Source organism: Chlorocebus sabaeus, chromosome 14 (genome assembly GCF_047675955.1).
Source record: "Chlorocebus sabaeus isolate Y175 chromosome 14, mChlSab1.0.hap1, whole genome shotgun sequence".
Lineage (NCBI taxonomy): Eukaryota > Metazoa > Chordata > Mammalia > Primates > Cercopithecidae > Chlorocebus > Chlorocebus sabaeus.
The window spans coordinates 26,304,429-26,319,651 of NC_132917.1; the positions used below are offsets into that span (position 1 = coordinate 26,304,429).

General features: G+C 50.5%; 1 protein-coding gene across 1 annotated transcript in view; it reads right to left on the reverse strand.

The window, feature by feature from the left end:
* The window catches only part of CIB4 (calcium and integrin binding family member 4), a 60,541-nt gene extending 46,862 nt beyond the window's left edge, over nt 1-13,679 (reverse strand). The window contains exons 1-3 of the mRNA XM_073022866.1: nt 13,626-13,679; nt 12,902-12,936; nt 1,848-1,944 (exon numbers count right to left, since the gene is read on the reverse strand). Of these exons, the coding sequence (XP_072878967.1) occupies nt 1,848-1,944; nt 12,902-12,936; nt 13,626-13,679 (186 nt within the window). The remainder of the gene's footprint in view (nt 1-1,847; nt 1,945-12,901; nt 12,937-13,625) is intronic.
* Nucleotides 13,680-15,223: the final 1,544 nt, after the last annotated feature.

Below are 15,223 nucleotides of genomic sequence, written 5' to 3' on the forward strand. Positions count from 1 at the left end.
GTGTACATGTGGTGGAGTCCATGCACTTGTACACGTGGGGTGTGACTGTGTGCAGGTGAGGGCAGGAAGTGGGGGGTGCCAGGAAGACAGCCTCCCCATTTTGTTTTTGTCACAGCCACAGTCTCCGATTTACTCACTTTTCTGAGGATTCTATTTCTTTCCCCTCCAGAATCCCAGCTTCTCCCAGCTCTGCCCACCCACCTACCCACCCCTCACCTTTTCTCATTATTTTGTCTTCTCCACTCCTGCCTCTATTTCAAGACCCATCTTTGTGCATTTTCCTCTGTCTCTGTCTGCCCTACAGATAGGCCTGTCACTTAGGAGGGGCGGTGCAGCTGTGGCTTGAATGACATGTCTGTGCCCCCTCCGTGTTCCTCCCTCAGGAGCCAGCCTCCTCCTCCCTGGTGTCCTCGGGCTTCTTCCAAGTGGTGGCCACAGCTCTCAGAGCCCAGTTCGCTCCAGACAGAAACGAAGATGGGCTCTCACTGAACAATGACAAACTGAAATCATTATTCTGCCAAGAACCAAATGAAAAATAGGAAAGCCTGACGTAGCCATGATTTGTTAACATGACATCGCCTCTCAATGCGATGCACAAATTTTAATTAAAATCTCAGGAGTGATTTTAGAGTCCTTTATTGTGTGCCTCTAGGCTCTTCCAGGCTGCCCTGGGGGAAGGGCAGGGCCTCTTCATCACAGGGATAAAGGCTCAGATAATTGTCCCTAAAGGATTGGGAGGTTGGGGGAGCAGGGACAGCTCAGGCTAGCACTGCCTGTGAAGTCAGGAGTCTTAGAGTGCACATGGTCATTCCCAGCCTCCCCCTACTGCTCTACCCGTTTTACAGGTGAGGAAACCAAGACCAGGCAAGATTTGCCAAGGACCCACCCATAGCAAGGGTGTGTGTTTGGGCAGGGTGGGAGTGTGTTCTGGGTACTTGGAAGGTGAGATTCAGCCCAGGAAAAGTTGTGGAAGCTGAGGGGAATGAGCATTCAACCAGCCCTCTGTGTAACAGGAACCTCCAGTCCGGGAGCGCTGGCTAGATTGAGGGTGAGATGAGGAGAGAGAGGATTGCAAGAGCAGAAGTGCAAACGCCCTTCTTTCCTGCAGCCACTCCTGGAGCTGGAAGAAGGCAGTTTGGGAGGACTGTCTCTGGGCCCCAAGCCCTGCTCCTCCTGGTTTCTCAGAGAAGAACCTGAGAAAATTACCAGTTCCTCCAGAAAAGCCCAAGTCCACTGAGGCAGCCTGAGGAGAAGAGAAGGGCTGAGGGACTGGGCCGATGGCTGGGGTTTCTCTCTGGCTTTCTCAAGGACTGACGGTCCTTGCAGGGGATCCTGGCCTAGGACCACTTCCCCTAGTTTGGGGCACAACAGACAGCAGAGGAAACTGGCTGGTGTGGGGTCGCTGGGGTGAGGATTAAGTAAGGAATGAGCAGACAGCGTGGGGTGGACTGCAAGCTGAAGCCCACCCAAAGACCCACAGGCTGGCCTCGGAGGCTGATCAGCAGGGTCCGTGAGCACCTCCAGCTGGGGCAGCCACCTCCCACGGTGAGGCCTGGAGCAGGTCTCATGCCCCCTCTGCCCCTGGCCCCACCTGAGAAGTAGTGACAGTTATCACACGGTCCTGCTCTAGGACCGAGGCGAGGATGGAGGGAGGCCAGATGCATGCAGGAAGTGTCTGGGAGCCATGTCATTGTGCTCCCCTGCCTAGAGGATCAGGAGTCCCTTGGAGTGAGGTGACCATCCCACAGCATGGAGTGCCCGCCCCACCCCACCCATTCCAGCACCCATGAGCCCATCAGCCAGTCCCACTGATGCTGCCCTCGCCCCACCCACCATCCTGGACTCACCCGCAGAGCCGGCAGGGAGCTGACCTGGTCCATGGTGAGCGTCGCCTCCTTGTAGTACTTCCCAGGAGGGCAGAGCTTCAGGAAGGTATCATGGATGCTGAGAAGAGAGGCATGAGGGCCATGTGGCTGGGAGAAGGAGACCAGCAAGACTGTCTTCTGCTGCAAGGGGTGGGGGTGTCTCTTTGAGGAAGGAGACTCGGGGTCTACTGCAGAAAAGGCAGTAATCAATAATAATAAAGTACAGTAATAAATATGTCTTCTAGAAACATCCCTGGACCCTCCAGTGTGCCAGGCACACCATGCGGGATGCAAAGATGAGCCAGGTGAGAGGAAAGTTAGGCGAATATGCCCTGTAGCCAGCAGCAGACTCTACGAGGGTTTGTCGTAGGATGTCAGAACTGAAGGGGCTTATGTCTAGTCCCTCGGTTACAGATGGGGAAGCCAGCAGGACCTTGGGGAAGCCAGGGTCCACACCTCTGGCCATCTGCCAATTTCCATCCTCAACCCGAGAAAAGAGGTCACTTTGTGGGCCTGAGTGAGCCAGGATTAGAACCCAGCTGCCTGCAGCCAGCAAACCACCAGCCTTGCTAGGCCACTTGACAGCAAGCTTGGTCCTAGGAGATCGTGGACTGAGTGGTCTTCCTAATCATCCCTGTCAGCAATGTCTCTGTCTATAGGATCCCATGCCAGTCAAGAGGATTTTGGTTATAAGATACAGGCAGACGGTGAAATGGCCATGTGATCCCTGAGAGTAAGAGAGTGGGAGGGAGCTCTGCCTCAGGCTGAGAGAGGATGAGCCCTCATTCCCTGTCCCTCTTGCCCTGAACCTGGGTCCCTGTCCACCAGCAGGCTCTTAGGCCTACAGGTCCAGCAACCAAGGCAGCCAGTGGAGGTGAGAGAGTGTTGACCTGGGGCCCAGGAGGCCTGGATCCCAGAACCTGAACTGCTGTGGCAGGGCTGTGTGACCTCGGGCAGCTCACTTGACATTTCTGAACTTTAGTTTCATCATCTGGATAAAGGACGAGAATGATACCTCTCTTGGAGGTCTGTGGCGGTGGGGCGGGGGTTCAGTGTGAAGGAGGCTGAAGGGTTTGTGTGTAAATGGTAGATGGTGGGTGGTGGGGTCACCACAGGCTGGTTAAAAACACTGTCTCTAGAGCCAGACAGATTTACGTTGAAATCCTGACTTCACCACTTAATAGATCTGAGGCGTCGAGCAAGGTTCTGAATCCACCTGAGCCTCAATCTCCTCCTCTTTGCAGTGGGGGTAATAAATCTTCCCCCACACACTCCTGAGGATTAAATGAGGGGAGATGTATGAAACGTCAGCGCAGTGTCTGGTAGGTGAGGGTATTTGTGTTACCCGGGGCCTCGGAGGGGATACCCAGCCTGCCCCCTCTCTGTGTTTCTCTCCTATACTCCAGGTGCCCCTGTGCCCATGGGCTGTGAACAACCCACACCTTGACTGTTACAGTGGGAGCCCACCACCCTGACCCAGACCTGCTGTCCCCTTTCTTCGTGATCCCCTCCATGCTCCAAAATTACCCTCCCTCGTTTAATCCTTTCCTGTTCCTCTCCTGTCTGCCGTCAAACCTCTACTGTCCTTGGAGTGCTGAGAGGCCAGCAATCCCATGAAAGGAGTCTGTACACAGGAGTGAGTGACTAACAGTCCCCTATTGACATTCCAGGGCATGTGGTTTGTTGACTCAAATGAGGCTCTGATTGGTGGAATTTAGGGACATGTAACTAAGTGAAGACCGGGTGCAGCAGCTCACACCAGTAATCCCAGCCCTTCAGGAGGCCAAGGTGGGAGAATCACTTGAGCCCAAGAGTTTGAGACCACCCTGGGCAATATAGGGAGACCCCATCTATACAAAAAAAAAATTGAAAATTAGCCAGGCATACTGGCGCACACCTATGGTCTAGCTATTCAGGAGGTTGAAGTGGGAGGATCACTGGATCCCAGGACGTTTGAGGCTGCAGCCAGTTGTGATCCCACTACTGCACTCCAGCCTGGGGTACAGAGCAAGATTCTGTCTCAAAAACCAACAAAAACTAGGTGAAGAATTTGGAGAGTGATTTTATGAGTGGAGACTCAGAGGTAGAGCAGGAGGCAGGAGGCTCTCCCAGGGCTCTGACGATGATGGTAGGTGGCGGCCTCCCACCCTGCCAGCCACACACTGTTTCACGTCTCACTGACTAGAAAAATATCCTTCAGATCCCAGCCCCAGGAGAGTGGAAAGAAACTATGCTGAGATTCTGTGTGCCCACTGCACTCTATGCCCTGGGAGGCTGATCTCTACTGACAGCGTTCCTACCTCCCTTGCCCTTCAGCTTAAGGGAAGCTCCAAGAGGACTGGAGTTATGAGGGGGGGGGGGGGTGGGGAATTTGTCCTCCTCTCCCCCCAGCCCCACACAACTCTGCAGTGTCAGTGCTCCCGCTGTCTCGGGCTAGCAGCCAGCTTCCGCAGCTCCAGCTCTCAGCTGGCACCTCAGGCCTGAGGCAGTCAGGGCTGGTCCCTGGGTGGTTGCCTGGGCCTCCTTCTGAACAGTTCCTTCACTGCAAAGCACCTTCACAGACCCTGCTGAATGTGCCACCTGTTTCCCGCCGGGATGCTCACAGATCTATCTGGATCCTATTTCTCTACCTCTAGCTATGAGACCCGAGGCAAACTGCCAGATCTCTCCGAGCACGCAGGCCCAGGTTCATATCTTGACTCTGTCTGATGGGGAGCCAACCTCCTTCCAGTGGCATTGTGCAGACCCGGGCTAGGGCGTGACGGATGGGAGCTGGAGTGGCGTGTGGTGTTCATAGAGAGCACCATGACTGCTGCCTTGACCACGTAAGGGGCCTGAGCTGTCACTAGGGTCTAGGGACTGCACACGTTTGGGAGGGAGCAGAAAGCAGGGTGTGGAATGGGTTGGGGGAGAGATTCTCCAGGAAGGTACTGGGGTGGGTGTTGGGCACCACAGGTTAACCAGAAGGAAGAAAAGCCGTCACTGCTGAAGTGTCCAGTGGCCTACAAGGGGCAAGGGTCAGGCCAGGTGCAGTGGCTCATGCCTGTAATCTCAGCATTTTGGGAGGCTGAGGCAGGCGGATCACTTGAGGTCAGGAGTTCAAGAGCAGCCTGGCCAACATGGTGAAACCCCGTCTACCAAAAATACAAAAAATTAGCTGGCCATGGTGGCATGCACCTGTAATCCTAGCTATTCCGGAGACTGAGGCAAGAGAATCACTTGAATTCGGGAGGTGGAGGTTCCAGTGAGCTGAGATTGCGCCTCTGCACTGCATCCTGGGCGACAATGTAAGACTCCATCTCAAAAAAAAAAAAAAAAAAAGGGTCAAGGGCAGTGGGAGTGGCCGGCCCCAGTCAAAAGGAGCATTTTGTCACTGTCATTGTTAGAATTGCCGGCTTGAGGTGATAGAGAGCAGACCAACTTTCGATAAGACCAATTTTCAACAAAAAATAATGTTTTGTTATTTTTTTTAAATCCCTAAGGCAATGCGCAAGTGCACTCTGGCTCCTGCCCCCACCATGGGCACCACTGGGAGTGCCCGCTCTGGGCAGCCAACTCTCATGGACATTCTTCATGTTTCATGCCAATCTTGCCAGGAAGGGCCCATTGTTTCTTTTACAGATGAGGAAGCTCAAAGTCAAGTAGGTAAAATCATCTGCCTAAGGTCACACATGTTAAAGGCAGAGATACAAACACCAAAGCTCTTTCCCCAGGAGGCACCAGGGGCTGCTGAGGGACAGAGAAGAAACTCCCCGGCCCTCGCCCCCCTCCTGTCATGACAAAGCCTCTGTGCTGGGTGCACTCACACACATCATCTCACCGAATTTTCCCAACAACTCCCTGCGGGAGAAGTGGAGGGGCCATCATTTCTGTAGATGGGTAAACTGAGGCTCAGAGAGTTTAAGGGTTGTACCTAAGGTTATACAGCTGGGAAGAGATAGAGTGGAGGACTGAACCCTAAACCAAGTTCTTCGGGCTGTGCTGCCCACCCTTCTTCCAGGTGAGAGACTCGAGTCGCCCCCCTGGAGAGTCCTCTGGGGGAGGGTGCTGGTGGGGCGCCTGCCTGGAGTTGGTGCCTTCCCAGGCTGCAGAGTGGGCGGGTTGCCCACAGATGAATTGTGGCTGCATCTCGGCTGCCACAAAATGTTCTCCTCCTCCAAATATGGATCAGCTGGCTCTAAATGGAACCCTGAATTAATCACTAATGGACTCAAAAGTCAAAGCCATTTGAAAAACTCACACATTCAGCCTGCCAGCAATCCAGCAGCCTGGGCCATGGCTCCCTTCCACATAGCCCGGAGAGACAGGAGGGGCTGTCTGCAGGCTCAGTGGCCAGCCCTAAGACGGGGTGAAGGTCACTCCACTGCAGACTCTCCGTGGGACCTTGGACTCGCCAAGTCCCCTCTTGGGCCTCAGTTTCCCTTCTGTGAAATGAGAGTCACAGCATCCCCCGGCTCCCTCCAGTTTAGGCATGATATGACTCTAGGTTTTCGTGCCTCTCTCTGGCATCCCATTTACCCCCTTGCCTCTGAGACCCTCTAGCTTAGTAGTTCTCAACGGGGTCCCACGTAAGAATCAGGTAGGGAGTTTGTAAAAGGATCTGCCCTCCCCACTCCTTGAGGTTCTTATTCAAGGCCAGGATACAGCCCTAGGCACCTACAGGTTCTACAAGCTTCTCAGTATTTCTACTGTCCCAGCAAGATCAAGAACATGACAAGCCCGAATTCCCACTCCTCAGGCCCCAGCCTGGACTCGGCTTTCTGGCTTCACCCCCACCCATGGGGTCAATAGTCCTTTGCTCTATGGTACTGCCTGCAGATAGTAGATATTTTACAAATGGTCCTTCTTTAGCCTGAAAATGTGGCTTTTAGTTCCCTGATCTACTACTTGCAATCTGTGTGGGCTTGAGGAAATTACTTCATTTCTTTGAGCTGATTTCCTCATTTGCAAAAAGTAGGGATAATAATACCATGATAATAACAGCAGTCACATAATCGGTGCTTACCCATGTGCCAGGTATTGCTCTCAAAATGACAGATTTGATCTTCTAGTTGTCCTAATAACAACCTTGTGAGATTAGGTTCTGTTTCCCTCAACTATTTTATAAGGATGGAAACTGACGCCCAGTGAGGGTAAGAAACTTCCCCGTGTTTGCACAGCTACTAAGTGGAAGAGCTGAGCTTCAAACCCAGGTCTTTGACTTCCAGGAAATAAACCTGTAACCACTCTACCTCCTGGCCCTGAGGTGCCTGTTAATGGCCAGGACAGGGCCGTGGAGTCTACAAAGTGTTGGAGCCTCCAGGGGTGCTAGGAAGAGAGGCCCTGTGGCTGGGTCAGCCTGGGCAGAGGTTGGGAGCAAAGCTTCAGGTTCCTAAACCACACCCCGCCCCACCGAGGAGAGTGTCAGGAACTATCCCAGGCGACGCAGAGTAGTCCAAAGAGCTCAGGCTGAGCCAGGCTGACCTGCGCCTGAGACATAGAGGTCTGGGCTGGAGTCAGGCTGTGCCTTGCCCAGGAAGCCACATGGGCCCTCTTTGGGTCTGCAGGGTCTGCAGTCACTCCCAGAATAGGCATCTCAGGAAAAGGCTTCTTCTGGGACAACCAATTTAACGAGAATCAGAGAGCGCTGCCCCGACGCTAAGGTGGAAAGGGACCTTGCTTTTGCTGAGATCAAAAACATGTGAAAGGAAAGTCTCATAGGCTGGAAACTTAGGGTGAACAGACCTCTTCTTGGAGGGCCAAACCAAAGCAGCCCTGGATCGGGAAGGGGCTGGCTCCAAGACAAATCTAGCACATGAGGTCTCCCCCCACCAACCCCCAGGAGGTGCCATCTGCAGATCTGGTGACTAGGCCTTTGTGTCCTTATGCAAGTCACAGATAAGAAGGTGGGAAAGTGTTGGACAAAGCCAGCCTCCCTGCAAAGGTTACTTCTACTTATTGGTCTCTTGAATACTTTTTTAACTGGCTAAGTCCATCCAACTGTACTGCCATGGACCACATTTCTCTATGATATTCATAGGAAAATCACAAGATACTGTCAGAGGCCACAGTGGAAAATCATTCAAAAGTGACCAGGGCTTCATCTGGCTTAACTTGGCCTTGGCAGCCCAGGATGGCCACTTTCTCCCTGAGTATCACTTGCCTTCTGCTCCCTGAGCCAGAGCAGCTGGGCATCCGTATCACAGCTGTCCCCTCACTTTACAGACAGCACACCCACACCAACCCTAACGTATTCCATTCCCCAGGGCCCTCCAAGAAGATAAGCTATTATCAGTCTGTGTGTCTGCTTCCAGGGATATTCTCCTCCGTGTGTGCATGTATGAACAGCCCTTTATTTCACAAGAGAGTAGCAGCCTGTATGTGCTGGTCATGTTTGCCAAAGTAATACAGTTATATAGATTAAAAATGCAAATAGTACTGTGAGGCTTACAATCAAAGTTACTAATGCTCCATATCCCACACCACCTCTCTAACCCTGCTCTCCAGAGGCAGCAGTTTCCAAGCGTTTTGCTGTTTCACTTGGTTTTTGCTTAACATTTATATGGTACTTCTAAATGCTGTGCTAATACTGCCTTTTGCTGTTGTTTTCACTGTAGATATTATCTTGTGACCTCTTACTAGAAAAAAAGAGGATTTCTCTATATATACTTTTCCTTTCCCCAACCTCCCAATATAAAACAATTTTCCTGAATGAATATTCAGTGTTTATAATAATGTTATATATTATATAGGCATTATTCAAACATTGCTCAAGCTGAGTTCCCTAGTGCAACATGATTACATCTTCTTTCTTGCAAGGCTTTTTGTTTTTCCCAGAGTTAATAATCACTTTTGTTTTTTTGCTTTGGTTTTTGCATGACTATCTTTATTTCATCTCCAAACTTTCTGCAGAACTAAGTACCTCTCAATATGGTATCTAGATAGATTCATTTTATCTTCTTAGAGACACCACTCCTGGAACCCCTGACTCCTTAATTCTAATCTGAACTGATTGCCTTACGAGCCGATTGTCCTGCTGTCATCCTTCAGCTTCCCTTCACTACTTCCTTGTAATTTGTTTTGCCTCTAGGTTGAAAGCCTTTGTTTCCCTGATCCTGGGTCTTCTTTTTTCTTGGTTTACTCACTAGTTTTAATGAAGCACATCTCCCAAAAGCTTCCTAAGAAAAGGTCCATAAGAAATGATTTTTTAAATTTGCATGTCAAAAAGTATTATTATCCTGCCCTCGCTCTTGATTAATGGCTTAGCTAGAACTTATTTCTAGATTGAAATTTTTTCGTTAGAATTTTGAATGTGTTTAGCCACTGTCTTCCAACGTAAGTCCAATGCTATTCTGATTCCTGATTCTCTGTAGTCTGTTTTGCTCTCTATGGAAGCACTCAGGATCTTCTCATCATCTCAGGCAGTCTGAAATGTCATGATGACATGACTTAGTGTATGTAGGCTGTGTTTTATTTTTTCCTCAAATACCTGGTGTCCCTTAGCTTTGGATTTATACTTACAGGGAGACTCTAAGATGCTGACCAGAAGCTCACCCTGCTCTTCATCATGCTGGTGGCCCTGAGTCAGGGGCCTGTCTGACTCCAGCTCTCCCCAGATTGTTAGCTCCTGTCTTGTGCTGGGGCAAGGCAGGGGTGCCAAGTGGATTGCAGAGGGAGAGAGAAGGAATCACATAAGACTTTCAGTCCACCTTTCTGTTTTCACCGGATCCTGCATCCTGGAATTCGGAGGTTCCTGAGACTTTCTGGGTTCTCAATTCCATCATCCAACCCCTGCAGGCAAATTCTTTCAGCTTTCTGTTCAGCTAAGTCTGTGTCATGGGTCTATCTGCTTTGCACTTTTAAAATTTTTGTTGACCTCTCTCATTTGCTGTCATTGCTTGTGTTCTCTTTGTCCTTATTGGTTTCTTTCTTCTTCCTTTTTTTTTTTTTTTTTAATTCCTTTACTCTCCTTTTAGTAGAGGAAACAGAGGTCAAAGAAAATGCTCTATTCTCCATGTAACTGGAAGCCCCCTGAACTTTGCTTTCTTAACTTAATAATATACCTTGGAGATGGTTCTATATCAAATGGAAAGCTCTTCCCCTCCTCTCCAAGGGCAGTCTTCCCCAGATGGATGAATCAGCAATTACTTCACCTGTGTCCTCTTCATGCAGGTGGAATGGCTGGGTCAAGGTGTACTTCTCATTTTTAACTGGGACATTTCAGCATCTCCTGCCTTCACTGTTCTTCTTCCATTCTTCAAAGCTCTTGGCAGCTATTCCACATTCTCAGCTGCTCCCTAGGTTGTGGTCTCCTGAGTATGGAGACTCCCCTTGGTTTAAAGCAGTAGAGAGCTCTCACTGGTATCACCTTCCCATTTGAGCATTTCTGCGCTGCTGCCCCTGGCCTCCCCAGTGCTTCTCACTCTGTCTTATTTGAAGGTGTCCAAGTAACAGGAGTTGGACACTTTGCCGTCCACTCTGACTTCCTTATGCAATGATATCCCCAAACTTACCACCCCCAGCGCTGACCCACACTGGCCTTTGAGAGTGGGAGCCTCCTGAGCAGGAACTACCCCGGGGGCAGGCACAGGCCCCTCATGCTCAGGAGTGGTGCTGTCAAGAGAAGGGGCAGGCCAGAAAGAGCTTTGAGAACTGCTTGTTAGAGAAGTTTGCACTGAACCATGAACCGTGAACTGTGAACTGGAGCCTTCCCTGGCAGCACTCACCAGGATCCCCCTCCCCAGCAAAACACAGAGCCAAACTGTGCTCTTCTCAGGGGAAAGGCACCTTCCATGGGGATGGAAACAGACTGGAAACAGGATCTGGGAGGAGGTCATCTCAGGGCCTGGGTGGGAATTTCAGAAGGGAGGCGTCCCTGAGCATGGCTCGCTTCCAAGGAAATCTTTCTCTGAAGGCCAATGCAGAACAAATGAAAATGGAGGATCGATGTTCAAGAAAGAGCCTGAACCCCTCCCATCCTCCTCTCGCTCCTCTCATCTGCCACCCCATGCTCCCTCTTGGCATATAGAAGGAGCCCCACGGGTGGATCCATGAATGCCATTTGAAGCCCCTGGGGTGGAAAGAGGGACAGGTATGGCCATTGCTGAGAGTATAAACTGGTGCGACTCCTTTGAAGGACAACATTGTCATACCTATCGAAGTTCTAAAATGTAGGTGGGGTGCAGTGGCTCACCCCTGTAATCCCAGCACTTTGAGAGGCTGAGGTGGGAGGATCACTGGAGGTCAGGAGTTCGAGACCAGCCTGGTCAACATGGAGAAACTTCATCTCTACAGAAATAACAAAAACTGGCTGAGCATGGTGTCAGGCAACTGTAGTCCCAGATACTCAGGAAGCTGAGGCAAGATAATTACTTAAACCAGGGAGGTGCAGACAGAGCAAGACTCTATCTCAAAAAAAAAAAAAAAAAAAAAAAACCCACAAGCTTAAAAAAAAAAAAAAAGATACACAACAGTATGAATGGAATAAATGCAACAGTGTGAATGGGGTAAAAGGAGGATAAATGTGTCGGCCTATGTATGGAAAATTCTTCCGGAAGGCTAGATGGCAAGAAAAGCCAACAGTGAGCAGAGGCGGCCTTGAGGGAAAAGGATGGGGAGGAGAGAATGTAGACGTTTACTTTTCACTTAGAACTTTTACACTATCTGAATTTTCTTTTCTTTTCTTTTTTTTTTTTTTAATTATACTTTAAGTTCTGGGATACATGTGCAGAACATGCAGGTTTGTTACATAGGTATACACATGCCATGGTGGTTTGCTGCACCCATCAACCCATCATCTACATTAGGTATTTCTCCTTATGCTATCCCTCCCCTAGATCCCCACCCCCCGACATGCCCCAGTGTGTGATGTTCCCCTTCCTGTGTCCATGTATTCTCATTGTTCAACTCCCACTTATGAGTGAGAACCATTATTTGAATTTTGTAGCCATGCTCACAGATTTTTTTTTTTTTTTTGGATTTCATTTTATTTTTATTCATGTGTTTTCAGAAAATTTCGATAGAGGTTATATGGGTAGTAGGATATGGGTCATTTGGAGTTACGTCATTTTTTTTATATTTAAAAAAGTGAGTGAATATTATTTTCAAAAGGGAAATTATGTCACCGGGTGACAGCCTTTGGTTTCTGTAGCTCCCCGAGCCCTGGCCATCCCCCATCCTCGTTTGTGCCTGGAGAGTCTTGCGCTTGTGACAAAGTTGTTAGCTGCCACCCCCAGACCCTGAGTGGGAAATGTGGCTTCCATGTGGTGACGGGGGAGGGTTAGTCCGAGCGGCGATGGTGAGAGGGAACCTTCCCCTACCTTCCCCCGAAAGTGTCTTGGTGAGCTCCTTTATTCATCTAATAGGTTTTGTTGGGCACCTGGCTTGGCCCAAACACACACACACACACTCACACACACACACACACACACACACCCCTCTCACACTGTTCACTCTCCCCACAGCCCCACGAGAAGGGTATTTGACCACCTCCACGCTGAATGAAGGTTCTTCCCCACTGGACAGGGGTCTGCATGACAACAGGGAGCAGGGCTGCTCACCATCCCACCTGCAGGGCCTCCAGGGGCAGGCACATCACAGGCACTGGAGAGAGGGCAGGGAGGGAGGGAGAGGAGGAGGGAGGGAAAGCAGGAAGGGGAGGGAAGGGAAGGAAGGCTGGGCTTCAGTCATGGATGCAAGTTTACCCAGCCAGTGAACAGTCAAAATGGACTTCAGACCTAACTTCCCCCAGTCCTTTCCTTGTTTTCCTCCTTATTCCAAAGAGGTTCTGTCCAGCTCCATGATCCTCTGAAGAAACCTCCCCTTGGATCCCAGTAAAGGGTTAGCAGCCTAAAGCCTGATGTCTCATTCAGCTCCAGTGGGGCTCTGTGGATCATGGCCCTCCCATCCCTGCCGGCCCTGTCCCAGCCCCATCTCCAGGACTGTGTGGCTCTGAGCAGGGACCACACTCAGGGACCAGAGTGAGGCTGTATTAGGGCAAGAATCCAGTTCAGAGGGAGGAGCTGGGAGAAGGAAAGAGGGGAGGGGCCTCTACTCACCACAGAATTTCATTTCTGGTCAGGAAGGTCAGGGCCTGCAATAAATCACAAAGAAGTGATGTGTCCACTCCATTCATCCCTGCTGTGGCCCCTGGAGAGTGGCACAATTCAGAGGCTGGGGAGGAAACGCCCATTCTTTTTCTGCACGGCTAGGGGAACCCCAGGCTAAGGCGGATGCCTGAGGTGGCAGCTGGAGAGGAAATGGTGCTCTTTCTTACCCCCCGTCTCTTACAGCCCTGGGAAGGAGGGCATTGGCACAGATGTGGAGAGGAGATCAGAGACAAGAGTGAAACTCTGGGCTCTGGAGCAGGAGACAGATGGAGGAAGGTGACCTCAGAGAACTCATCTGGGCCACATGGATGCAGATTTAGCAAAGACAGGGACCACCACTACCCCGCCTGGTAAACTCTAGAGCAAGCTTGTCCAACCCTCGGCCTGCAGGCCACATGCAGCCCAGGACAGCTTTGAATGGGGGCCCAACACATATTTGTAAACTTTCTTAAAACATTATCAGAATTTTTCGTGAATTTTTTTTAGCTCATCAGCAAGCATTAGTGTTAGTGTATTTTATGTGTGGCCCAAGACAATTCTTCTTCCAATGTGGCCCAGGGAAGCCAAAAGGTTGGACACCCCTGCTAGAGCTTCAGGAAGGAATTTCCCATTCATTCCACTTGCTTTAGGAAGCTCCCACCTCTGCCCAGAATCCCCAGCCCGATCTACCCACCTGGTACTCTTCCAGGTCCTCCCAGTGCATCTGGTACCTTAAGCATTGCCCCATGCCAACCACACCTTTCTCTCTGCCAGCAGTAGAACCTCAGCCCCAAGGACTCACCAACTGTGGCACCTCGTTGATCCGGTTGCCGTGGTGACCTACATTCCACCTTCTGCCCATTCCACCTGAGTCACTGAGTTGGCAAAGAAACAAATTCGTTTCATTCCCATTCCACCTGAGTTGCTGAGTTAGCAAATAAGCAAATTATTTTCAATCCCAAAGCTAAGAGACATCAGTCCCCATACAACAAGCAGAAAGGCAGCCCAAAGACAGGGCTGAGAGTCACGCTGTCAGCTCAGGAGTCACACTGCCTGGGCTCCAAACCCAGATCCGCCCCACTGTGACTTGGGACACAATATCTGTGTATCTTAGTTTCCTCATCTGTAAGCTGGGATGATAGTCATGGGATTGTTGTGAGGATTGACTAATACAGGGCATAATGCCTGGCACATAGTAAGTGCTCAATAAATGCTAGCTATTTGAACCACAACCTAGCTGGGCATGGTGGCTCACACCTCTAATCCCAACACTTTGGGAGGCCAATGCTGGTTGATCACTTGAGGTAAGGTGTTTGCTACCAGCCTGGCCAACATGCAGAACCCCGTCTCTACCAAAAGATACAAAAATTAGCTGGCGTGGTGGCATGCACCTATAGTCCCAGCCACTCCAGAGGCTACGGTGGGAGAATCGCTTGAATCTGGGAGGTAGAGCTTGCAGAGAACCGAGATCACAGCACTGCACTCCAGCCTGGGACCCTGTCTCAAAAAAAAAAAAAAAAAAAAGAAAAGAAAAAAACCTACAACCTGCCGGGTGCAGAGGTGCACACCAGCAAACCTGTAGTCCCAGCTACTCAGGAGGCTGAGGCAGGAGGATTGTTTGAGCCCAGGAGTTCATGGCTGCAGTGAGTGATGATCATACCACTGCACTTCAGCCTGCGTGACAGAGCAAGACCTTGTCTCTAATAAATCAAAATAAAAAATAATCAAGGAACCACAACCCCAGGACTGTGCCAGGCATGGGGATACAGAAATAAATCAGCATAGATCCAGCCTCAGGAAGTGGCCCAAAAAGTATAGAAAAGGGCATTTCACCCCATCAGTCAGGTCTCTGCAGGAACAAAGGGCACCATCAAATCAGGATCATGTGAAAAGGGTCTAACAAAAGGACTCTCCACAAAGGTGTGTTCAGGGTGTAGAGAAATCACACGGATAACACAGACTCCGAAGCCCAACAAAGAACTGCTACCCGCCCCAGCACCACCCACCTGGGAGCAACACCCCAGCCCCACTCTCTCCTCTTTCTCTGCTCTCCCACAGGGCACAGAGCAGGGCGGAGCAGGATGGGCAGACAGAGACAATGTCCAACACAGCCATCAACATCACAGGCCAGGAGAGCCTTCCAGAAGCCATCTCTCCCTCCCCTGCCTCCAGGAGGGTCTGCACACCCACCTTTGTCATGAAGGGCTGGTCTCCTTGTTCTAGGACACGTCTTCCCTATGCTCTCCCGAATAAACATCCCAGTGGTTCTCTGATGAAGCTTATTTATATCTC